The following is a 24,641-nucleotide window of genomic DNA, read 5'->3' as shown; positions in this document are numbered from 1 at the left end:
AGTCTTGAGATGGTCCGGGGCCCGCACTGGAAAAGAGCCGAGGCTCACGGCACGCACGGTAACTGGTACTTGGATATACCGCTGTTTTAGTACTGCGGATGATGTACCTGATACTTCCAGTTGAACTTCAGTTCGTCCGGCTTACTGACATCTGGCTATTGGACTGAGTAAGAATGCTGCTATTATTCATATTCAAGAGATCGTGCCGTTCAATACTTCACTATTCTGAGCCCACCGTTAATTACCTCGGGAGTGAGTTGATGCGGGTTGCATGCTGTCATGTCTGATCCCTCTTCACCCCCTGGGTAAGTAATAGTATCCCAAAAAAAAAAAAACCAAACAGAACAATTAGGGGATAATGACTGGCGTCATAAGAAAATCTAAACAGAATTTGATATATGGAACTAGAAAAAGGAAGGTATATATAAACAGAGCCCAAAAGAAATAGTATCCAACAGAAGGAAAAAAAAGAAAGAAAAGTAAACACCGCACCAATGGGGAATGAATGAACTTCAAGCCAACACGGCTTCTTTCCTTGGCGTAAGCCGCACCTCAACACCTGTTTGCTTCACGAACCAGGTGTTGCAAGTTTCCCACTCCTTATTCTGATCCCACATCTCGATCTTGAAGTGTCTGAGGACCTGGGGCACCAGCTTGTGGAGCTCTGCCAGGGAGATATTCTTGCCAATGCAGGTTCTCGTTCCGTAACCGAAGTGCAGCATATGCTTTTCCATGTTGGTCGCGTCGCCTTCGAGCCAGCGGTCAGGGCGGTATTGGTCTGCGTCTTCGCCAAAGATCGACTTGTCAAACTGGACGACAGCACCGTTCATACCGACGCGGTAGCCAGACGGGATGTATGTGCCACAGAGTTCCATGCCCTCGGCCGGGGCGAGGCGGGCCATGGTCAAGCCAACACTGGGGTGAATACGGAATGCTTCCTTAATACAGGCGCAGAGGTAGGGGAGCTTGATGGCGTCGGAGTACTTGCAGGGGAAGGTGAGCTCTCCTTTCTCAGTGGCTTCGTCGATCTCTGCAACGACCTTGTTATAGGCAGACGGAGTCTTCATCAGGTAGTAGAAAACGGCACGGAAGGCAATGGCAGTCGTGTCCGATCCGGCGAACCTAGATAAACTCATGTTAGAGGGGGTTTGGTCCTTCTTGATGAGCGAGACTTGTTTGCACTTACAAGCCAACCCATGCCTCTTGCGTGATTTCGCCCATCTTGAAGTCGACCTTCTCGCCTTTCTCCTGGTAGATGTCATAGAGCTGCTGCAGGAGATCGGTACGCTTTTCAGTTTGAACAGCCCCCTCACCGAAACGCTTCGAGACGCATTCTCTGGCCGCATGCGCGACTGTATCGATGGCTTTCAGAGCTTTGAGGGAGCCTGGAACCGCGATGGCCGAGCCCAGGATGAGGGGACGAAGGTACGTTGGACCGACTCCTGTCACGCAGAGGAACGGAGTCAGAAGCTCCAGAGCATTGATCCATCCCTCATGATCATGGCTTTTCTCCATGAAGCCGAACATCCGGCCGAAGTACAGCTCGCCAATCACGTCGAATGCATACCTACGCACTGGTTAATATCCTCATGCAACGGATACGCAGAAAAGACTGAACAACACACCATTGAACCCATGTTCCGAGATCAAAAGGCTCATTCTTGTTTGTATGCTCCTTCATCTTCTGCATAAGCACCTCAGAGCAACGGTCGATGTACCGCTCCGACTGCAACACATTCGAGAGAGAATAGACATGGTTGACGATGCGCCTTCTCTCGCCGTGAAGCTTGTCAAGGATTCCGGTGAAGTTATCGGGGTACTTGCTGAAGGTATTGTTACTCCAGACAGGATAGAAATCCGTCTTGTTCAAGGCATCCTTGATCCGGTAGATCTTCTTGATGGCATCTGGCGAAGCACAGGCGACTTCATTGGGTCCAATCCGGATGAGCGGTCCATACTTCTCATGGAGACGCCTCTGTGTCTTTTCCATGTCACCCCGGATGATCTGGAGCATGTACCATGTTCGGCTGACGGTAGCCAGCCATGGCCCCGGCACTTTGCTCAGAGGGTGAAGGGTTCTGGCATAGATGATCCATACAATCCAATACAGAACAAAGGCACCAGAAAACAGGCCTAAAGAATAAAGAGGGGATACGGTCTGCAAAGCCGCTGTGAACGCCATCTTCAGGACTTGGAGATTACCTGAAGCGAAGGCTTCTTCAGCAAGGAATGGAAGAGAAAAGAGAGTAAAGAAGAGAAAGGGACAGATTTGGCTTTGGATACAGCTGCTCGCGCAGCCTCTCTTTTAACTACATACTATACTCAGCACAGTCAGCAGCGTGGCATCCACAATGCTAGCCAAGCACTCGGTCTTACCACTAATACCCCATCTGTCAAAACGTCCACGAGCTAGGTTCCCCGTGGCGAGCCCGTTCGTCTCAAGCCCACGGGCTGCGACCTGCCTAGAACGAGACAATGACATCCACCTCTTCGGGACGTTCACCCAGGATAACCTGCTTCTCTCTAGCGGACATCCTTCGGAACCGCAAATTGTGGACGTTTGAAAGACGCCACCAGAAAGCTGTCGGGAATCGGGATATCTACCCTAGAGTTCGGCTAATGCACTCTACATAAGCTACGATACCTAGGGTGAAAACTTGATATGGAATAGATCGTGGTCGGATCCTTTCCAGAAGGCCTAATTGAGATCATGAGCTCTAGGAAGCCCATCAGGTGCGGCATAATATTATTTCTAAGAGGCGGGGGTTTCACATATGATTGCATATACCCCTCACTTATTCGTTCAACAAGATGCCAACTCCCCGTCTTTTCATACAGGGGGAACAGAAGTCCACGGAACCCCAGGTTCAGAGCTTTGAGAACCCGTCTCTGTACAATTAGGTACTTCTCGACTCCCGAAAAACTTTCTTCAACCAAGAAGACTAATGCACACTAAATCAGACAGGGCGCCACTGCAGTCCTGACTCCTTGGCCCCGGAAAACAATGGCCAAGTCCGAGCTTACCCATCTTCGACCCTGAGGCGACGCCGTGCCATTATCCTGGGAAAAGAGGACTGAAGAAAAGCGAAAAGAGCGTGAAGAAGACCAGGTCTTGAAACAAGCTGCGCCGCCCGGTAGTCTGGTTGTTCCTGGTTTGGCGTCTCTTCTGATATGTCCCAAATTTACGAGCTGGTCCACCGGATTGTGGGGCCGGACAGCGCCTCCGGAGAGATAGACTCGTGGACGGCGCAGCTGTCAAGATGTTGTATAGAGTTTACTGACTAGTTAGGGTACGCACGTTGAGTATTATTACCGACTGCGATGTGGCCGCGCGAGGAGCGCCGAGAGGTTGGTACCAAGGCGGCAGGCGAAGAGGCGTAGTACTAGTCTGACAGATCGTCTCAGGTGTATTGGAACACGAACCCGAAAGCTTGGAAGCAGCGAGTAGTTATTGCTTTTTATTTCTTTATTTCTTATTTTTCTTGGATATGTCACTGATCTGACTCCGTAAGGCGTTTCTAAGAGTCCGGGGTCCGATCGTGTGGATTTACAGTGCTTATATCTCAAAGGAGTTCCTCGGTCCCGTTGCGTTAAGTAATCTCGAAGACGAGGACTTTGTTGTAAGGATCTCGTTAACGAAAGCGCTGGGTACTTTTGTTTCTGTTTCTTTTTTTGGGGATCTTTTTTTTTTGGCACAATGAAGGTGAAGTGGGTGTTTTCCATAGCCGTGGCTGGCCTTTTGGCTATTGTTCAAGCCCAGGGTCAGATGCCAGCATGTGCGGTATGTTGCAGCGAACGATCCCCTACTATCCCAAAAGGCCAGAACTGATGCATTTCCTCTTCCAGACAAAATGCCTGGGGTCATATCTCGCAAACTCCACCTGCAGCGCAACTGACTTCGCATGTATATGCGCGGACGTGACCTTGATGAATGGTGTGCAAGACTGTGTCCTCGGTAGCTGCACAATCAAACAGAGTTTAAGTGAGCAGATCCAGATAATACTCCCTATTCTGCGCGCGCTGACATCCCTAAAGCGGCCAAAAATGAAACATCGACTCTTTGCGGCGACCCAATTCGAGACAGGACAACAGTCACTCCCGTCATTACAGGAGTATCAGGAGGCCTTGCTATTATTGCGGTTTTCCTCCGACTCTGGGATCAGTATAACAATCTGCAGATTGGTGACATGACTGCGGTCGCATCACTGGTAAGTTACTTGCAGGTGTCTGAGTTCGTCAGCGATCGAAACTAATTGTCGCCTTTCTTTCCCGCAGGTTCTCGCGCTCCCGATGGGAGGATTGGAGTTTGCCAGTACGTTATTGTCCGAAAGTTATGCGCAGGTGTACAACACCATCGATCCAATGCTAATCGGCAAAATAGTGTCACATCTAGGATTCGGAAAAGATATCTGGACCTTACCATTCAACAATATCACCAAGATCATCCAGGTAAGTCACTCTATTATTCCACCCGGGACGATTGGACGCATTCGACTAACTAAAGGGCTTTTACTGCAGTATACCTGGCTGACCGAAATCTTCTACATGGCCGCGATGGGATTCACCAAAATCACGATCCTGTGTCTGTATCTGAAAGTGTTCCCATCGAAGCCGTTCCGAACCACTTGCTTCGTCACTATCGGCGTCTGTATTATATTCGCGCTCGTCTTCTCACTGGGCACAGTTTTCCACTGCTGGCCCGTCTCGTATGGGTGGACTGAGTGGAGTGGAGAGACGCAAGGATATTGCATCAATTTCAACGCTTTTGCTTGGGCTCATGCCATTGTCAACATCATCCTCGACTTGTTCGTCATCTTTTTACCGATCCCGCAACTACTTCGACTGGCTCTGGGAACTAGGAGGAAAGTTCATGTGATACTCATGTTCAGCGTCGGATTCTTGTGAGTACCGTCAATTACATAACTGCAGGGAAAGGGCTAACTAAGATGGTATAGCATCACGATTGTCAGTGTCATTCGTCTCAGTTCCCTCGTTCAGTTCGCCCGGTCCAACAATGCGACATGTAAGTTATTGTTCATTCAGCAGAGAAGAGTATATACTGATCACCAAACAAAACAGATGACAACGTGCCGACCGCATACTGGAGTGTATTGGAAGCCTTCGTCAGCATCATCTGCACATGCATGCCAGCCGTCCGATCCATCCTCCGACGAGTCTTCCCAACGTGCTTTGGCAGCTCTAACGACCCGAACTCCTACGAAGACCGGAACTACCGGATCTCATCGTCGCGGAATTTGACCGGAACAGGAATTACGAAGACGGTCCAACATACTGTCAGCATCTTGCCGAAGAGCGGTGATTCTGATGTGATCGAACTGATGGATAACGAGGAGAACGAACGGCATAATAACGGAAGGGAGAATGGCTGGTGAATTCGGTGGTAGTTACCATTCGGAAAAAAAAAAAAAGCCTGACCATTCTTCTATTCTATGTTTTTACTAGATTATATCCCTTTTTCATTTCATTTGTATCTATCTATCTATACCTAATGTACCGTAACCAGACATTTCCTATACATATACATACGTCCCAATTAGTAGTAACTAGTAACCACGTAACCACCACTTAGACAACTTCGCCCTGCGATCCACACCCTCCGTTCCATAACGACAAAACTGGCACCATGACTGCAGCTTACTCACAGTAACGGTAATTAACAACGACTTGCGCTCCCCTGTCACTTTTTGTCACAGTCACAGTCACACGAGCTATGAGCGGCCCGAGCGAAGCGGGCCGAGGCGAAGTTTGACAGCCGAAGCCCAAGTTAGTTGCTTTAGTTGACCCAAGGATCTGTCTTCCCGTGTCTCAACTGTCTGCAGGACGCGTTGGTATGGAGTCTAGTCTAGTCTATCTAACCTGTGGTTGATGAGTATTATGTATTATATCCGCCAACTTTCCTGGAACACAGATTTCGAGGTCAATCAGCTGAGAAGACCCATGAAGAAAGATACTACCCATCTGAACAGTCATACAGAACTGCATAATCATATCACTAAACCTGGTAACATCAATAATAATAACTTAGATCCTCCGCCTCATCTAATCCTGATACCCCCCCTCCTCGTCAGAATTCACCGCGGTAGCCGCCTAGACTACTCTAACCCCCAGTCCATTTACCCAACTCATATCAGCGTCTATCTAGTGTAAGCCCTTGGGTCCTCTAGAGTCGTCGGATCAGCACATCCGCAGGAAATTAGTTTTATCGGTCCGAAAAGGAACACCATGCATGCCACACTAACTTACCTCAGCCAATAATGGTTCGGGAATGTTCACTGCTGCGCCGCATAACGCCAAGGGGGAAAGTCTGAACTTTGTTGTGAAGAAAATATGGTAATTAAATATAGTTAGTTAGTTAGTAGTTAGCTTAGTTAGATAGGGTACGGAGTATCTAGCCTAACTGACTCACTGACTAGACTAATTTTACTGAATCAGATTCAGGCATATTATTAGTGGTTCGTGAGCTCGTTAACTTAAGTGAAGCTGGATCGGCTTCTGGCCAGGGCGGTTTGCGCACGGAGTTCTCGGGGAGGCCCGAGGTAGATTCTCATTCTCCTATGTAGTTCATTTTTCTTTTCTATCTAGACGAGCCTCAAAGGCTCAAATAAGTTCCAGACCCGTGGATTGGATTGAGTTGAATTAAGAAAACATAAAACGGCGAAGATTACCGAGAGGCCAAGAAAAAAAAGAAAACGGCTCTCCGCCCTATCTAACTTGAGCCTAACTTAAATCTAATAATTCTCGTCGAATGAAAAGAATATTACTTAACTTATTCAGCTTCTTTTTTTGGAGGGGATTGGCCCCTAACGAGGTTAAATTATTAACTCAGTAGCTACGAGTTAGTAATTACCGGTGGCGGGACAAGAATCCGTCGCGGCGTCGCCGACTAATAATACTCAATATGGAGTATGATTAGTTAGGGCCTTGGAGGATGAAAAATCAACTCGAAGGATTTTTAGTTGTGGCTGCGCCGTAGTAGCTAGATGAAACATGGGAAATTCGTCACGGGCTCTCTAGCTCATCTTTCGCACGTTGGGAGGCGTTTTATGGCGGATATTCTCCGGGTTAGTTCGTTTCCATCGCGGGATTTCGAGGGGAGGGGGAGGTTGTTGGTGAAGAAAATAAGGTGTTTTAGACGGGACGGCTGTCAGAACTTTGTCGTTATCTACCTTGACGTGCATGATGCTGTGAGTTGTTACACGAAACGATCGAGGAATCGGAGATAACTCGAGACCGAAGTACAGTAAAGTAAAGTACTGTACTTAACTACTCCTTAAGTATCTACTGGTAACTACTGTACGTCTTTGCTAGGTTCTTCCTTCGTCCCGTGGGTCACGCCGATCGTGATGAGCGGGAGATCATCGTGATGAATAAATACTTAGAAGTCGATATGCTTTTTTCTTCAATTGTCAGTAGACTAATTAACTTATTATTATCATTATCCTCCTACATTTCGTATACTGCCAACTCTTTTTCTCCCTTCCCCCTTTTTTTTATTTCATCCCCCTATTCTATCACCTCGTTCCCGACCCTCAAGCTACAAGAAACCTTCAACGCCACTCCCACAACAAAGATGAGCTATCCAATACTTGGCACTGGGCATCTCTGCAAGAGACAGTTATTAGTTAACAACTTAACATTAAACAAAATCTAGATCTGACCCAAGACCCAATAATCCTTCCTCTATAATCAGCCACCCGCTTCTTCCCCGGCTCTAAAAATCCAGATACTTCTACACGATTGGACGCACAGAGCTAAAATATTTTTTTAAACGATTTAAACGAAGCGGCCTGAGCGTTAGCATGAGAGAGAAAGTAGATTAGATACAATACCTAACGGCGTTCCCGCGAATAATGGGCACGTTCCTTTTTTTCTCTTAGAGTCTCAATTCCGAGGAGAAATGGATAGGAAATGATAATATACTTTTTATGGCTTCGATTCTTGGTCGTTGGTTCGTTTTCTGATGCGTTTAATAGGTCTGGTGGCAGTGTGGTAAATAATAATTACAGAGGTTAGGAGGGAAAAATCAAGGAACTGGACATCTGTGCTTTGTGCCACTGTGGGGATATGGACACGGTCACCAGTGCCAGATGTTGCGTATAGACTGGGGACAAATCGCTCGAGGCAGTTATGTAAACAGCAATAGTTAATAACTATCTAAGTTAACCCGCGAGTAGCCAGGAGATTATTACACATAAGAATGGGGACATGTGAAATCGACGCTGAAAATAATAACGACAGCCTTTGGCACTAGAAACGGCCGCGTTTCCACCCGTAATAACTTCGGATGATGAGCCGCTTGACCGCGTAATAATGTTAACTACAAATAGAACAGTGAACAGCATAAAGACGTGAGACATCGGCAATCCAGCCCGAAACCTATATCATATATGAGACAAGACCCTGGCTTGATTGAGTCTCGAGTATCCACGCACCTCCCTAGAAACCTTCTGTTAGAGATCCAGGCAGACCGACACGGAATTCTCCTTTTTGGTCGACTGGCAAAAAGCCATTACCTTTCAAATCAACACGTCCTTCGTGAGTATAACCTCGTATTCCATGATGTGGTCAATGAACATATCAGAACCGAGTCAACTGATAGGAGATTCTGCACTCTCCTGATTTTCTCAGCAAAACTTTTAAATTCTGGACCCTCCAGATCTTCTCAGCAAAAGTTCTGAGCGCTTGCACAGGTATCACCAAGTCTCTCTCTAGGGGATGGCGAGGAGAACGGCCAACAACCTTGTCGAAGGGCATACCCAGCTGTGTAGTAGTCGTAGTTATGCCATTCACGTGGGACTCTCCGGTAACAGAAGTTGAGTTATTTGTTTGAGATAAGTTAAGAATTCAGACTCCGACAATCCTACTTCTACCACAAAACTCAGCTTTGCATTTGTCAAAGCCGGATGGAGTCAGGAGCATTCAGCCTCCTTTCTCCAATTTCCCACAATAATTATCGTCGAACCGAAAGACTAAATATCACAATCGACATTTATGGCACATAGCTCGAGCAGAATTAACAGCCTGCTGAATATACCTATCCGAGGTCGGGATGTCAAATAAGTGAACATTCCGGCATGGACTCTGAAGGTTGGAACCAGCTGAGTTCACATAATAATAAGAGCAGATCAACATATGATGTGATTTACATTTTGTGCCGAAGGACTTCACCAACATCTCTCTCTTATAGTGATCGAGCTCTGAATCCCATTTCTGTATAAATAAAAGAATTGATTATACTTGCTTATTCGCGACTGATCATCACTCAGTCTAGAAGATTATACCGCGGAGATAGATATAGAGATAAAGAACTAAACTCAAGTTTGGTCTTGCTGAAGCGCTCATCGACGGCGTTCTAAAGATTCTTCTCATAAGCTCCCGTTGGCGATGAATAGAATTGACATTGTTTATGGCAGATAGCCCTTCGCTTAATCAAGAAATTGAATGATCTTATCGCAAGTTCATGTGCAAGATTTATAATAACTTCATAATTAAGATTCCCGTTTCTGTATAAAAAAAAAGAATTGACTATACTTGCTTGTTCGCGATTGATCATCACTCAGTCTAGAAGATTGTACCGTAGAGACAGAAGTGTAAAGACGAGGTACTGGTCGCGAGTTTGGTCTTGCTGAAGCACTTGTCGACGGCGTTCCAACGACTCTATTCTTGTAAACTCCCGTTGGTGGTAAATAGCTGCTGCTTCACTTCTTTCGCCAGTTGCGCAAGAGGATCCTCATATTCGGATTCAACTGAGAATTCAGAAGATGAGAGTTCAGAAGATAAAGACTTAGATGCGTTCGAGGTGGATTGAAGGAAGGTCCACAATAGGTGAAAAAGTGAAAAGGAAGTATGAGGGAAGTAAGGAGGAAGTGTAAAACCAGGCAGGTCAAATAGGCGCTCGCAACTGATGAAAAGAGAAAGGCAGTGAAGTCCCTTGGTTGTCTGTGGCTGTTTTAATCACTGCCTTGCTACAGAAGGTGATAGATATCATCAATAAATCCCATAGAATGTCGACAGTGAATGATCCATTCTGTCTATAACGTATTACTACTACTGCTACTCTCCTAGTTGTTATCATCAAATCCTTTCCCGTCGAAGGAAATCAATACCATTGCCAATTTCCCTCTCTCGCTAATCATAAGCTCTCTATGTCGCAGCTTCTTTCAACTCTAGGACCTGACATCTATCAGGCCATGAAAGAGGAAAGGAAAAAGCTCCATGTCTGAATGGAGCTCCATCCTTTCCACAGTCTGAAAACTCAATTATTGTTCTTTATTGCTCCTCCTCATCTTTTTTGTCCGTGCATCGTCACCGGCATCATAGATCAGAATAACGATGGGGGAAGAAGCACAATGGGAAAATACAAAAACAAGCACACGCATTCTACATCGTGATCGGGGAAGCAGACACTCCAAATCCGCGCCATCCATCAGGACCTATGTAAAACATATGCAGCCCAAGAAAGATCATCATTCAAGGCAGCATTTACTGCTTCTCCTCAACCTCAGCGTTCTCCGCGGGAACGGTAGTCTCGCCGGCAGGAGCATCCTTCATCTCCGCGTCAGCGGCCTCGGGCTTAGCCTCAGCAGCCTTCTTGGCCTCCTCCTCCGCCTTGCGCTTGGCCTCCTCCTCGGCGCGCTTCTTGGCTGCCTCTTCCTCCTGAGCCTTGAGGATGGCCTGTCGTTCAGCCTCGACCTTGTCCAGGTAGCGTTGGATAACAGGACCAGCCAGGAAACGGATCTCGTCCATCTTCGCAACGTAGATAGCCTTGGTGGTGTCCTCACCCTCTTCGTAGAGCCAGTCCTACACATTATCATCAGTATCTTGAGAGCAACTGTCTCAGACGGGGATATGCTACTCACCTCCGTAGAGGACAGCTTGGCTCGGATCTTCTCCTTCTCCTCCTCGCTGGCGAACTCAGAGTAGGTAGTGTCGATCTTGTCACGAAGCTCGTAGATGAACGCCTCAAGCTCGTTCTTCTTCTCGTCGGTATCGGCGACCAACTTGTCCTCCATAGTCATGGCGTTTTCACGCTCGGTCCAGGCCTCCTTGGTCTGCTGGTCGATGGAGGAGGTGCCGGTCGAGATGGGCAGGTCTCCCTTGCGAACCTGCTTCTTGACCTTGCGGGTCTTCTTGCCTTCAGTAGCAGCATCGGTCTCCATAGCCTGTTGGAAAGAAGAAAAAGTTAGAACGGATACTTCCCCCATTTGGAACTGCGGATACTTACATCGCCCTCCTTCTTCTCACCCTCCTCGGGGATAGGCTCCTCAACCTCAACGTCCTCAACGTAGTAGCCGCTCTCCACGTTCAGGATACCGTGAAGGTTCAGTCTAGCCTTCAGCTTGCAGATCATGAAGTCATCGTTGGCGTCAGCCTTGACACCCTTGACGGAGAAACGTCCGATCCAGGGGTTGATCTTGCCAGGGAGCAGCTCAGGCTTGGCATAGCGAGCCTCGAGGTCGAAAGGCTGCTTGCGGTAGAAGGTGAGGATCTTGGTGGAAGGCATGACATTGCCCTTGTTGAAGACCGTAAGGCTGGTGTCCTCGTCGGGAATTTCGGGGGACTGCTCCCAGGTGAACTCGATGGGGTAGTTGACAATGTCGTGCACGGCGAAGTCACGGACACGGAAGACGGGGGAAAGGATGGCGCAGCTGAAAGCACATCCACGGGCAATGGCCTCGTCCTGGTTGAGAGTGAAGGACAGAGGCTTTCCGAAGAACTTGCTGATGGTCTCCTTGATGATGGGAACACGGGTGCAGCCACCAACCATCTCAATGTAGTCGATGTCCTCAACCTTCAACTTGGCCTCCGCGAGAGCCTGCTCCAGGGGCACGGTGATGCGCTCCAACAGGGGGCGAACCATCTCCTCCATCTCCTCACGCTTGACCATAGCACGCACATCGATATCCTCCGTCAGAGACTCAATGCTGAGGGGTGCCTGGGCATTGGCGGACAGAACCTTCTTCAGCTTCTCGGCCGCAGTGAGGGTACGGGCCCAGGCCTTGGTGTTGGCGCGGATGTCGACCTTGTACTTCTCCTTGAACTCATCGGCGAAGTGGTCGACGAGGGCCTTGTCGAAGTTGCGACCACCGAAGTGACGGTCGTAAGCGGTCGCCTTCACATTGAGCTCGCCCTTTCGGAACTCAACAACGGAAGCGGTGTAGTTGCTGTGTCCGATATCGACGAAGACCACTCTCCGGGGCTTCTCCTCCGCGGAGGGGAGATCCAGCTTGGTGATACCGTAGCCCAGGGCGGCGGCAGTCGTGTCGTTCATAAGTCTCAGCAGCTTCAGACCGGCGATTTCGGCGGCATCCACCATAGCTCTCCGCTGCGCATCAGTGAACCAGGGCGGGCAGCTGAGGACGACATCGGAAACGGGAAGCTTGAGCTCCCTGGAGGCGGTGTCCTTGATCTTGCTCAGGTAGGCGGCCACCAGTTGCGTTCCAGTGAACTTCTCCTTCTTCCCGAGGTAGGTCACCTCAGCACCAACCTGTCCATTGACTTCACACAGGGTAGCCGTGTTGTACTCCTGCTCGATCTGGACATCTGGGTCTGAGAACGTACGACCGAGGAGACGCTTCAACGAACCGACGGTGTTCTTGAGGTTGGAGACCTCCTGTGTCTTGGCCGTCTCACCCAGATATCTGCTCTTGGGACCGAATCCAACTAGAGATCTGTATACGACAAAGAGCCACCGTCAGTACAGATATTTCACAGCAGTTATAATAATAAATAAAACAGGATATCAACTTACGGAGTTGATCGGTTGGAGACCTCATTTGTGATCTGTGCACCAGCACTGCATGTTAGTCTTGTTTCACATCTGGCGTAGCCACCTATTGCACATAGATCTGGTCGGTTGACTCTTATGGCGGGGGGAGGAGGGGGAGGTTACGCACAATGTCAATACCCTTGTTCCTTGCGACACCAATCTTGGTGCTCTGCGCACCGAAATCTATGCCGACAACACTCATTGTGGGAGAAGATTTAGGTGATGGAAGATGGTATGGCGGGTTGAAAGGTGGGTGGAGGAGAGAGAATGGAGCGGATGATGGGTTGCGGAGGGGAGGAATTTGCAGCTGCGAGCTAACTTATCACAGCGGCGGTGATAGACGGTGAGGTGGGCTGGGTTTTTTTTTGGGCGGGCACTGGTCGTCAGGCGGGCGAGGCAGCGTCCTTGCGCAAGTATTATTATTACCTTCGTCACTGAACAGCGTGCTCAACAACAATTATTATTCACAGGACAACTGGAAGATCAACAAAAAGGGTGAATTCTGGACATTGACCTAAAAATACTCGATTATCTGAGAATATCCTCTACTCCCTTCCTGTTCTGCTCTGCCTTTACTCAATATTTCTCGCATCGAAGCTTCTGGTGCCCACTCGATTCTTCGCCCAACTCACCGCCCTGTAGTTTTTCATCCGGCAGAACTGAGGTGGCGGGCTGACCGCTCTTGGCGGGGCTCTCCATGTCATGTTGATTCTGTTCTTTTGGGCGTCAACTGTCGACGGGATTATTTATCGTTGAGGGCAATTAGTGGCTGTTATCTCCTACTCTAGAATGGCTGGAAGCAATTACGAGTAGCTTCTGCCCAGCATACTCTAGTCATCATGGTAGATACTCTACGCTATGGGCCAGAACGCCTGGGAGTGCCCCACTTCTGGTTATTCAATCGAGGAGGAATAATGAATGATTCCTTTGATGAATGTTGGTTCTCTTTCGGACCAACTGACGTAGCCCGCTGGCCAGACACGAGTATGTCCCTGATAGGCCTCTTTTCGGTAAATCTGTCTACTAGGGTACGGGGTTCTTTGCGAGTCGAATTCATTGAAGACTTTTTCGGTATTAGCTTGCTATGATAGTAGCCTGAATTCGTCGCCAAAGACTGTCTTGAGAATTGAGGACTAACTGCCTGACATTGCATTGTCTTTTGGTCTTGATTTTGGGCTCCAGAAATGTGTTGGGTTATTCATACCAGGTCATCGGCATCGCGCGATCTCTTGAATGGCCACAGCCGTTTCTTCTGCAGCTTCTTAGGGCGCGCCCGGTTAGGCCTCTGCAGGGGCACGAGGGACGGGTGGGACTCGCTCTCCAGGCCCTCGGCACTCTCATCCCAGTAAGGTTGCTGCGGACTGTTCCTCCCAAGGGGGCTGCGCATCAAGTGTGACGAGCGTGAAAGATCCAGGGTCGTGTCTGGAAGAGCCAGCGGAGTGCTTGACACGCTGACTGTCGAGTTGGTCGGTATTGTCAGTAGCGATTGAGTGACGGAATCAAGACTCCCATGGCTATTCTCCTGTGATAACCCAGTCCCGTTTGTGATGTTCGCATAGTCAGACTCGCCGGGGTCAACAATCGAACTGGATGACCGTTGTGCCTGACGGGCAATGTATAGTTTAGCCAGATCCTCCTCACCCATGATACTCTCAATGCGACGCGGCATGCAAATCGAAGTCTCTCCTGATTCACCAGTAAAGACCGAATCGAATGAGTTGCGCGACTGTAGCGGGATTCGTGGGATATCAGGGAACTGCGTCATGACCTGAGAGAGTGTCAAGGCTGAATCCTCCCTATTGAGATAGTAGCCATTGGACAGCTGTTCTGGTGCTGCGAAGCGACCCTCCACCTTCTCGGAAGGATGTATTGGAACCACTTTCTTCTCTTCCTCTGCTGTCCGGAATGTGTCGAGGTTCACGTTGAGTTCGTCACCCTGAGCCTTTGCCTGTTCCACAGCTTCCTCAGGTGAGATGTGATCACCAGCGGCTGCAGCATCCGCTCTTGGACCACCCCAGGTTCGCTGTCCTGCAGTGAAGATGCCGTAAACCATATAGAGCCAATTGAAGAACGGGTTCAAGATGAACATCAGCGGATAAAGCCACGCCTTGAACCGCTTCAACTTTGCCCCAAAATAGAGCATGAGGAGATAGTTGAGGCCCAAGGAGACAGCAATGAAACCCACTGGGAGATTCTTGATCTTGTTGGACGTCGTAATAATGGAGATGACCATGATGAAGAACAGGAGGGCGGTGGTGCGAATCGTATTCTGCATAAAACGCACCAGACATAACACAGGGTATCGTTTCCATAGCCGAATATCCGTCAACATGCAGACTTCATTGGTAATGAATCCGAGAAACCATCGACGACGTTGCTTCAGCAGACTTCGAAAGGTCTGGACTGCCTCGGTCTTGCAGAACGCGCTCGTGCACATCTGTATCTGATACCTCTCCTTGGCCCCAATCATAAACAAATGCGTAAGCCACCGATCTTCTCCCAGGTGACATTTCCCATAATCGAACAAATCTTCGCACTGCTCAGCCTTGTCAGCGAAGTAGTACTTGGCCATCTTGCGGAACGCTGAAAACCGTAGTATTGTCAGTGCCCCTGGTAGGCAAGTCACTGCACCACAGCTCGACTCAACAGAACGCTCGAAGAGCTGTCCATGAATATATTCCATGTCCTGCAAGATCGTAATCAGAGAGTTCTTTTCTGTTGTCGACGTGATGACCCCGGTCATAGCAAGCATATTATGCTTGCTACCTGGCTTCAACTCCATGTCGTACATAAAGTTTTGCAGACAGACTCTGTCAAGTATGCAATCGGAATCGATGAAAAGTACGAACAAGTTATCATGCCGTTTGAGATAGTCTGCATACACCTTATCTATTAGTTTGAAGGTCTGCTTCTGGCAATGGCGTTTGCCGCCGTGCTTGAACCGCGATACCGTTATTCTTGCACCCTTGTAGGTCACATCGATGCTCTGAGGATAGCTTTTGAGAGAGATCGGAATACCGAGGTGCGAGACGACTTTCAGGTAATCCTCATCGACGACACCTCCATCGTACGATAGAAATACGTGAATACAATATGCTGGGTAGTCGCAGTCAACGACAGAGTCGATAGCCTTTATCAGAACGGCGGGGTCCTCTTTGTATACTGGCATCACGATAACCGTCTTCGGAGCGGTCTTATCATCGAGGACCTGCTTGATGCGTTTTGTTCTTCCCAGAGAACTAGTGACTAGCCTGTAAACGCAAAATAACCATGGCACGATCAAGAGAACTGCGAATGTCCAGAAGGCAAACCACTGTAGAAACGAGACCATCTTTTCTGGAAAATATTGTGTGATTGCGGCTGGCAACGGAAGAGTGACAACCATGACCGGGAGGAAGATACCCCTGTACAGAAACCATCTGGTAAGTCTGTGCTTCCGAACAGAGTAGCTATTTCACTCTACCTGAAAATCGTGAACAAGAACATCATCATGATGGCTAGGACCTTGATGCTCCAGTGTTCCGCCTTCTGATATACCTTGACCAGGCAATAGAGAAATGCCGCCAACCAAAGAAACCACTCGAGAAAGGCGGCGAGCATGACGGGACCGATTATAGATACGTAGACAATCTATGACAAATCTGGTTAAATCATATTCTCCCAGCATTTCAAGGGCTTGTCCGGCATACATCTTTCACCGGCCATGGTGCCGTACTTGGCGACTCGCCGTTGTCGTATTCCGACATGAGATTCAACGTTATATGAACGAGACAATGGACTATCTGTGTCCAAAGAAAGAGGCTTCTGGTTATTGATCTGTCGCAGAGACCCGTGAGCCAGTTGCGGACGAACCTCGCTAAGGATACGAAGCAATATAGAAGCGAAAACCGTCGGTCAGAAGATATTGGCAGAAGTGGCAGCCCTGAAGTTGTAATAGTGACCTGCTACCAGGAAGCCTTATGATTGACGATAGCGACGGAATGAGGAGACTGATGGATCCGAGTAATAGAAGATTATTTTCGATGTACCTGCGACGATACCGTAGACGAATACCTAGTATCAAAGAGTTATTAAGAAGTGATTCAGAAGTCGAGTCGTGCCGATAGATCTCTGTTTCCTCTTCTTACCTCAGCTACAGAGGCTTGCCATGCAAACGAATCTTGCGGGTCAACTGCATCGTCCTCTTAGAGAGTGAGGCACATATTTGCGCCTTGTGCGATGTCTGAGAATAAAGCAAGAAGCTATCCTTAACGGGCTGGCGATTGTGGAATGAGAAAATACTATAAAGGCAGGAATCATGTTTTGCATAAAAGAGGCGCAGACCTGCCAGCAAACATCGCCGAGAACAAGGCAGGTGCGTGACTGCAATTCACGTCTCACAAGACACGCAGATGCTATTTTAAGCACATTACATGCGAACACCACTCACAAAACTCATTTGAGGAGTCATATTATCCGCACATTGAGCAGCATCATTATTCTCAATGTGCTGAATTTGTTAGTTTGATGGTGAATTGTTAGTAGCTGAATTTCCTTCCTTTGTTCTAGTGGTTTCTTTGTTTCGAATTCCGGGTCCAGTATGAGATTAATCATAGGTCCACGCTAATATGGTACTTCTAAGTTCGATTATGCTATTATGAAACCAGACTACGGCAGCTAGGTATATAATTATATCAGCGACAAGTTTCCAACTGCTGCCGTCGTGGGGGTTGCAGTCGAAAAGCTAATGATCGGTTGGATATGGCATCAAACGTGCACAATGCAAGTATCCATAATATTACTTTCGTAAATATATACATGGAACATGAAGTCGAAGAACATGTAAATTTAGCTACTGAGACGTTCCAGCATAGTATGCATCCCAAGAAAACCAGTCGAAGGTGCTATCCAACGCCCGTTTGCGACTGTGTGAATAACTTGATGTAGGAGCAACTCCAGGTACTGATGGGATATTTTGCCTTTCAGGTCCAGATGCAGGCCATGGAGCTGTTATATCTGCTGGTAGCCACTGTAGGTAACTATCGAGATCTAACCCTTCGATGGCAAAATGCGGAGCGCTTTCCTCGTGAAGTGCGTTACCCGGAAGTGATGCAGCATTAGTGCGCTCTCTATCAAGTGAATCATATCTCTGACTCTCTTCGTACGGTAGCGTCATCTGGGAAAAGTTGCTAGATGTCGTAGTTTGACTAGCAGCCTGTCTTGACATAGTGGTCCTCACATGATGTTGTGCAAGCTGCAGGAATACAGAGGCGACACGTTCCAACCTGGAGCAGATCTTGGCCAGGAGATGTAGTTGGCTTCTCATGCTAGCAAAATAGGATACTGTTGTGGCCAGCAGGCCAAGGTCATGATCGATCATTGACCTCAACGATCCGCGGCTGTGAACAATGTTCTCGAATATCACGAAGAATGGAGTAAAGGGATAATAAAGGAGTTGCCTACGATGATTTCATGACGGGGTAAGAATTTGTAGGATAGGAGTTTTAGCTTGCGTGGGAAAGGTATAGGGATTCATACCATACTGCTCCATTGTAAACGGATTTCCAGTTGGAGACCATTGAGGGCAGAAGTGAGATGGCCTCTCGGGCAGATGCCAACCGAAGGCTTGAGCAAGAAGCATCTCCTTTGAGAAGTACAATAAGGGTATGCAGATATCCAAATCTGATGCCATGAACGCCTAGATGCATCTCTCGAAGTTGAGTCGCATTCGCCCAAGCGCTTTCTCTGGTTATGGTTTCCGACAGAGCCTTATGAGGACACAAGTAAGAATCTATCATCGAAATTCTACAAGGATACAGAGTGAACGGACCTTATTTGTGTGCGTATACCATGCATCGAGTTTTATCCTGAGTTCATCTCTTGTCAGAGGTGACTCCCCAAAGGTCAAGAGATCCACTATGTGGCCGGTCAACTTTGCCACTTCGATCATACTGCTAAATAGCTCAGCTCCAAATGTAGAACCCTGCGTGCTGCTGCAAGAGTCACTGATAACTGGGTTCTCATGTGGATGGAATTTAAGCAAGTAATGACGGCCAGGCAATGGTATATTCCCGTACAGGGCTGTAGGGAGAAACGTAGGTCGGCCAAAAGCAAGGGCACAAGATTTGTCGATCGCAAAAAGGAGCCAGAAGAGACAGAGTTTCCGTTGTCTGACATCGGAGTCATTGTCGGAGGCAGCATGAAGCCCCAGAGCTTCAGCTTGGCGGCAAGCATGTCCTACCAACATCCAGGACAAGTTAGGGGAGGCAAAGTCCTCTCCGTGGACAGCAAGTAGCACCAAAGCCTGTATATTCTCTTCACGTGGTTCAAGAAAGATACTGCTGTTGTTGAGTGCAAGTTGCATGTTCCGTCGAAACCTTTCGACTTGATTATTATCATCATGTTCCGCGGAAACGAGGGCAAGCATCATATAATTGAATAAAACCACCCACGCCTTCTGGGCGACATTTCCTGGATCAAAGACAACCTGTCTTAGGATATCATGCGATGGAATCTCGAAATATACCTCAGCCATCTCTATGCATTCAAGGAAACCTAAAATGAGCAGACTTCAGCCAGAATGATCGACGTGTTATGGATAACAAAAAGCTTACGGCCTATCAGACTGTATCCAACCCTTTCCGTGGGCACGTAGAACCCAGAGGCCTCCTCTCTCATCCCCTGATCGATTTCGGCCCTAGTTAACGTATTAGATAGATACTGTAGTTCCGAATGAGCTTCCTGATGAACAGAGCTCTGCGACTTGGATATAGCCTCGATAGTAGCTGATGTCTCCCTTAGGAATGAGAATGCGTGTGATGGACCGACGAAAAGCCCCGGACTGGGGTCGCTCTTCGGGCCAGGAATTGTCGAAGTTGGTCCCTGCCTCTGCATTTCCTGAATATCTGGGGCCACGACTCTCAAAATCTGGTTGATTGAAATGTTTAATTGCTGGATAGCATTCTCAACACGTTGCAGCCGTTGGCCAATATTGCCGTCCATCTGAAGAGAATGCTGTGCATTCTGTGTGCTCGTGTCCACATCACTTGGTCCCAAACTAATCAGTCATGAAATAGTCTACGAGACAGGCATTTTGGACAGCCTACTTCTGATTTGTTGGGACATGAGAAGGAGATGAATTATCTCGCGAATAGTCACAACTGCCGGGCCATGGCTTACAGGTGCTACATTTGGGTAGCTCCTTTGAACACCTGGGATCTAATTAGCTTTATCAAACTCAACATTATGGTGTGTATTACTTGAGCTTTTTCTGTCGACAGTAGTCACACTAGACTGCGGTCAGCAGTTGCAGAGCAAAGAATTGTTCAACTCTTCCTTACTGCGAAGCGGGCTAGACCATCGCCTGTCTTTGTTGCTTCGTTATTTTGCATCCTAACGACTGAATTGATCGAGAGACCCCCCTACTCAAAGAGATTCCAGACACCAGGCAATGATCGAGAACAAATCTGATAGAATGAAGCCGGAGGCCACCTCAATACCCTTCCGGACGATGAGTGAACAGGGCCCCACAACTTCCGGAAGGTCTTGTTATGAGTGGCTGGGGTGCCCCCGCTGTTTCCGTCATTCTCCAATCATACGTGTTTCTTCCGGAGGCCGCGAGACATATGGTATCAAAATTATAGCTATAAGAAACTGTAAAGATAGCTCAGAAACACAGGACACAGTATGATTCATCCATAGTCATGCTGCGGGGTTGTCCGAGTGCATCCAATCACTACTCCTTAGACCCTTTTCTAGATGCTACCTAGTCTACTATACTGAACGAGAAGGAAGTTCAAGTGCACCGAATATAAGAACCCCCAGAGACTTCTTAGAACCCAGTTACTAGAATTTAATGACAACTGCATTGCTTCGAGTGAGCTCTTTCTTCCAGAAAGACAAAGCAGTCAAGTAACAGAAACAGATCTATTCCGTTCTTGAACTCAATATCTCATCCCACTGTTGTTATTCTCCCCATTAGTCCATAATGGCTCCTGACATTGCAATCATCGGTGCTGGGCCATGCGGACTAACATTCGCTCGTTTGCTCGAGCTCAACAATATCAACTATATCATCTTCGAGCGTGACGCATCATCCACACCCACGCCGCAACATCAGGGTGGCACCTTGGACTTACACCCAAAAACAGGCCAGCTCGCTCTGAAGCGCGCAGGTCTTTTTGAAGAGTATAGCAAGATCGCTCGCTGGAACGCCGGTACAGGAGTCGTTATGGACCCAGCCGGTAAAACGTACGTCAATTTTGACAAAGGAGCGGAGGGACCCGAGATCGATCGTGTGCAATTGCGTCGTCTTCTCCTTGATTCTGTGCCCGAGGAGAAAATCCGTTGGGATCATGCTGTCAAGGCTGTGGAGAAGGTTGAATCTGGTGCCGGTTGGGTGATTAGATTTGCGGACGGCAGCACGGCGGCTGGGTTCAAGCTCATTGTTGGAGCTGATGGAGCATGGAGCAAGATCAGGCCGCTGGTAAGTGGCTCCTCTAAGCTATGGAGGGACTCTTCTCGAATAAAGCCTGCGAAAGACATCTTTCAGAGTGAGTTCGGACCAAAATCGCTGACACATATTATCTGTTCTTCCCTAGATCACGCCTGCAAAACCGGTATATTCCAGGAAAATGTATATCGAAGGCCGCATCCCGCAAGGCAATCCACGCTACGCCGCTGTCAACGCAGTTACGGGCGCTGGAACAATGATGGCGATGGGGGCTGGTAAGCAGCTTGCTGTACAACAGGTGGCCGACGGATCCTATCGGGTGTATCTTGGACTGCAAGTGCCCGAAGACTTTCCCCGCAACATTATTGACATTTCTTCCACAGAGTCTGCTAAGAATACATTCTTATCTTCCTCTGAATTCTTCGCCGATTGGGCGCCAGATCTCAAAGAGATTATCGCTAATACAGAAGGGCCCCTCCGCTCCTGGGCGATGCATAGAATGCTTGTCGAATCGATGGGGTGGACGCGTGTCCGTGGCCTTGCTCTCATAGGTGATGCAGCGCACGTCTCGACGCCTTTTGTTGGCGAGGGCGTCAACTGGGCCATGTACGACGCACTTGTGTTGGCAGACCGTATCGTCGAGCAATATAAGCGCACTGGTGACGGAGTCGCAGATGAAGACGATCAATTGGAGCGTGCAGTGGCACAGTATGAAGAGGAAATGTTCCCGCGTGCCAAGGACTTTATCGAGCGTTGCATGGCTAGTGAGGAGTTATGCTTCAGCGAAGATGCTGCGCAACGACTTGCAGATATCCTCCATGATCCCAGCCAGACCATCTTGGGCAAGGCCTGAGAACAGAAATTGGACAAGAGACGGGGGTTTGACTGGTAACTTACTGTGCTGCATATGGGGGTATCCTGTTTAATATACGTTATATGCGTTAGTGAAGCGCTGGATAGATGAATACAATCTCCATTTCTATTCTCTTCTCTAGCTCGCCTCCATGTATAGGTGAAGACTAGCTAGCTGGAGCCCGATGTCATGATTTCGATTCTGCTCAGTAGGCGGTTGCAATTGATCCATGATGCGATACTCCCTCAATAAACCTTAGTATGACAGGTGCTATTCGAACAGTAACATGACAGGGTTGATAGTTTATGTAGGGACAAGTGGAATGAGTGACTGCTTCTGCGCCTCCAGGACTCAGACAGGATGACAGGTCAGATCTAGACCAGTTAGGGCTTATAGGGCTAGACCCTAATCAGCGATAAGGGGTTCCTTGCTATTTTATCGGCTAACCAGATATAGATTAGTTCATATTTCGCAGCGCGGTCACGTGTACGAGACCGGATCGAAGAAGATGAGCAGTTCTGACGCGCTGCAATTCGACGGGATATCTTGCTGGTAGAATATGGAGAACTATCCTATTCAATGCACTGTAGTATCGTAAATACTTGATCCCGCGTAAATGCGACCATAAATCGGCCGGGCTACACGCGTGACGGACATTTCCCTAGTCTCCGCTGCGGGCGGCAGCTGGTGCAGTCCCGGTGGCTGAAGCTCCCGATTGCTCTGCCAGAAAATTTCCCCCGCCGCTATCGATCGCTCGCGTTTGTCGAAACAATAATTTCTTCCCTCGCCATTCTGCCATATTTCACGTCTTCGCGTTCACAGCAGCTCGAGTGCGTGTTTTCCAAATCAGACGTGAACGTCTTTGTTTGTCAACTCTTCATCTTCGAAAGTCTTACCGACCTCGAAGAAAGGGTGGCGTACAGCGGCGCCCGCTGCAACTGCGAATTCTACGACTGTCTGGTTTGCTAATTCTCACCTGCAGTCATGTCCGACGAACAGAATCCCACTGGCACTGCTCCTGCGGCCAACGTGGAAGCTGAAAAGGATGTCCAGAACGTGCTGGCGGAACTGAAGGCCGAGGAGGGCGCCGCTCCGACAGAGGAGAAGAAGGAGTCCGAGTCTAATGGCGCAGCGGCCAGTGATGAGGCTGCAGAGGAAGCGCGGATAGTCGCAGAGGCTGCTAAACTGGGAGAAAAGTCGGAGGAGGCCGAATCGAAGACTGAAGAAAAGTCTCAGAAATCCAGAACCGGACGCGGAGAGCGCCCCAACTATCGTGACAACATCAAGTTTGACCCCACAAGCCGGGAGACAACCAGTGATCCTGTTGAGATCAGAAAGCAGGTAAGTCAGCACTCAGAATGGGTGTCCCTGTCCGTTGGTTCCTAGTCGCCAGTACTAATTGGGCTCTACTTAGGTGGAATTCTATTTCTCCGACTCTAACCTCCCCATGGACAAGTTTCTTCTCTCCAAAGTAGGAGGCAGCGCCAACCGTCCCGTTGAGCTCTCGTTGCTGCACTCGTTCAAGCGCATGCGCCGCTTCCAGCCTTTCAGTGCTGTCGTCGAGGCACTCAAGTCCTCCGAGACTCTGGAGCTGGTCGACAATGACACCAAGGTGGTCCGCAAGGTGCCTCTTCCTGAGTCGGTGAACGAGAACCCTGACGCGGATATCGTCAAGGTCTTCGAGGACAAGGCAATGGACCGCAGCATCTACGCTAAGGGTTTTGGTGACGAGGAACCCAGCACCCAGTTCGACATCGAGGCATTCTTCGCTCCGTATGGCCCCACCAATGCTATCCGTCTGCGTCGTCATTACGACAAGACCTTCAAGGGTAGCGTCTTTGTCGAATTTGACTCCGAGGAAACCCAGAAGAAGTTCCTTGCCTTGGACCCCAAGCCCAAGTGGAAGGGACAGGACTTGCTGATCAAGAGCAAGAGACAATATTGTGATGAGAAAGTCAAGGATATCGAGGCTGGTCGCATCAAGCCTAACCGAGGCCGAGGCGGTTCTAGAAACCACGGCCGCGGTGACAATCGCGACTGGAAGGAGCGCAGAGCTGAAGATCAGAAGAGAGGTTTCAAGGGTGGCCGTGGCGGCCGGGGAGGACGTGGTCGCGGAAATGGTCGCGGAAATGGTCGTGACAATGCTCGCGAGAATGGCCGTGAAAATGGCCGTCCCCAAGAGATCCAGAAAGATGCGCGGTATGTTTCCATTTATCTTTCATTGTGTGAGACGTTTGTCGATCGCTAATATTTTTGTGGCAGTGGCGTCCCCGTCATTCAGAGCACTACCGGTGGCGACGAGGCTTCTAAGAAGCGAGCTCGCGAGGAAGATGGAAATGCGAACGGCGCGCAGAACGGCGACCATCCTGCGAAGAAGGTTGACGCCAAGGAGGCATGAAGAGATGCCTGATCGTCCATTCCATATATCCACAAAAGTACAGGCGATGCGGGTCAAGGGGTGTACTCTGCTTTCCCTCGTGGTTATGTCCCGCTGTTTACCAGCTGATGGCGTTGTGCATTACTCGGTCGATTCGTGACTTGTTCTCACCACTTGCAGACACTCTTCT

The 24,641-nt window shown here is 48.7% G+C and overlaps 8 protein-coding genes across 8 annotated transcripts; 4 read left to right on the top strand and 4 right to left on the bottom strand.

Annotated features, from left to right (window-relative positions):
- Positions 1 to 182: 182 nt before the first annotated feature.
- Positions 183 to 2,476, bottom strand: C8Q69DRAFT_330855 (cytochrome P450 oxidoreductase). The gene is made up of 4 exons (XM_028627475.1): positions 2,377 to 2,476; positions 1,626 to 2,316; positions 1,187 to 1,567; positions 183 to 1,122 (listed from the first exon to the last, which is right to left on the bottom strand). The coding sequence occupies exons 2-4, from the start codon at positions 2,180 to 2,182 to the stop codon at positions 513 to 515; spliced, it is 1,548 nt and encodes a 515-aa protein (XP_028483305.1). The 5' UTR covers positions 2,183 to 2,316; positions 2,377 to 2,476; the 3' UTR covers positions 183 to 512.
- Positions 2,477 to 3,340: 864 nt separating this feature from the next.
- Positions 3,341 to 5,536, top strand: C8Q69DRAFT_330971 (50S ribosomal protein L36e). Its single transcript, XM_028627477.1, has 8 exons — positions 3,341 to 3,348; positions 3,406 to 3,781; positions 3,847 to 3,982; positions 4,036 to 4,208; positions 4,276 to 4,449; positions 4,519 to 4,901; positions 4,956 to 5,023; positions 5,080 to 5,536. The coding sequence occupies exons 2-8, from the start codon at positions 3,698 to 3,700 to the stop codon at positions 5,391 to 5,393; spliced, it is 1,332 nt and encodes a 443-aa protein (XP_028483304.1). The 5' UTR covers positions 3,341 to 3,348; positions 3,406 to 3,697; the 3' UTR covers positions 5,394 to 5,536.
- Positions 5,537 to 7,395: 1,859 nt separating this feature from the next.
- Positions 7,396 to 8,240, top strand: C8Q69DRAFT_474384 (hypothetical protein). Its single transcript, XM_028631124.1, has one exon. The coding sequence runs from the start codon at positions 7,409 to 7,411 to the stop codon at positions 7,670 to 7,672; it is 264 nt and encodes an 87-aa protein (XP_028483303.1). The 5' UTR covers positions 7,396 to 7,408; the 3' UTR covers positions 7,673 to 8,240.
- A 1,778-nt stretch (positions 8,241 to 10,018) lies between these two features.
- Positions 10,019 to 13,315, bottom strand: C8Q69DRAFT_474382 (heat shock protein Hsp88). Its single transcript, XM_028631123.1, has 5 exons — positions 12,918 to 13,315; positions 12,773 to 12,804; positions 11,246 to 12,692; positions 10,881 to 11,183; positions 10,019 to 10,821 (listed from the first exon to the last, which is right to left on the bottom strand). Exons 1-5 carry the CDS (start codon positions 12,990 to 12,992, stop codon positions 10,504 to 10,506), a joined length of 2,175 nt encoding a protein of 724 aa, XP_028483302.1. The 5' UTR covers positions 12,993 to 13,315; the 3' UTR covers positions 10,019 to 10,503.
- A 618-nt stretch (positions 13,316 to 13,933) lies between these two features.
- On the bottom strand, positions 13,934 to 16,774 carry C8Q69DRAFT_330778 (chitin synthase D). Its single transcript, XM_028627473.1, has 3 exons — positions 16,480 to 16,774; positions 16,254 to 16,420; positions 13,934 to 16,194 (listed from the first exon to the last, which is right to left on the bottom strand). Exons 1-3 carry the CDS (start codon positions 16,534 to 16,536, stop codon positions 13,989 to 13,991), a joined length of 2,430 nt encoding a protein of 809 aa, XP_028483301.1. The 5' UTR covers positions 16,537 to 16,774; the 3' UTR covers positions 13,934 to 13,988.
- Positions 16,775 to 17,529: 755 nt separating this feature from the next.
- Positions 17,530 to 20,271, bottom strand: C8Q69DRAFT_474366 (fungal-specific transcription factor domain-containing protein). Its single transcript, XM_028631122.1, has 7 exons — positions 20,110 to 20,271; positions 20,029 to 20,057; positions 19,876 to 19,980; positions 19,384 to 19,826; positions 18,600 to 19,324; positions 18,308 to 18,537; positions 17,530 to 18,228 (listed from the first exon to the last, which is right to left on the bottom strand). The coding sequence occupies exons 1-7, from the start codon at positions 20,158 to 20,160 to the stop codon at positions 17,622 to 17,624; spliced, it is 2,190 nt and encodes a 729-aa protein (XP_028483300.1). The 5' UTR covers positions 20,161 to 20,271; the 3' UTR covers positions 17,530 to 17,621.
- A 49-nt stretch (positions 20,272 to 20,320) lies between these two features.
- C8Q69DRAFT_474362 (hypothetical protein) lies at positions 20,321 to 22,464 on the top strand. The gene is made up of 2 exons (XM_028631121.1): positions 20,321 to 21,254; positions 21,370 to 22,464. Exons 1-2 carry the CDS (start codon positions 20,757 to 20,759, stop codon positions 22,072 to 22,074), a joined length of 1,203 nt encoding a protein of 400 aa, XP_028483299.1. The 5' UTR covers positions 20,321 to 20,756; the 3' UTR covers positions 22,075 to 22,464.
- Positions 22,465 to 22,895: 431 nt separating this feature from the next.
- Positions 22,896 to 24,545, top strand: C8Q69DRAFT_330561 (RNA-binding La domain protein). The gene is made up of 3 exons (XM_028627468.1): positions 22,896 to 23,415; positions 23,489 to 24,273; positions 24,337 to 24,545. Exons 1-3 carry the CDS (start codon positions 23,059 to 23,061, stop codon positions 24,470 to 24,472), a joined length of 1,278 nt encoding a protein of 425 aa, XP_028483298.1. The 5' UTR covers positions 22,896 to 23,058; the 3' UTR covers positions 24,473 to 24,545.
- Positions 24,546 to 24,641: the final 96 nt, after the last annotated feature.

The sequence above is a fragment of the Paecilomyces variotii genome (genome assembly GCF_004022145.1).
Source record: "Paecilomyces variotii strain CBS 101075 chromosome Unknown C8Q69scaffold_9, whole genome shotgun sequence".
Taxonomy (NCBI): domain Eukaryota; kingdom Fungi; phylum Ascomycota; class Eurotiomycetes; order Eurotiales; family Thermoascaceae; genus Paecilomyces; species Paecilomyces variotii.
Note: the sequence above shows the minus strand (reverse complement) of the source record. Positions and strands in the feature narration are given on the sequence as shown.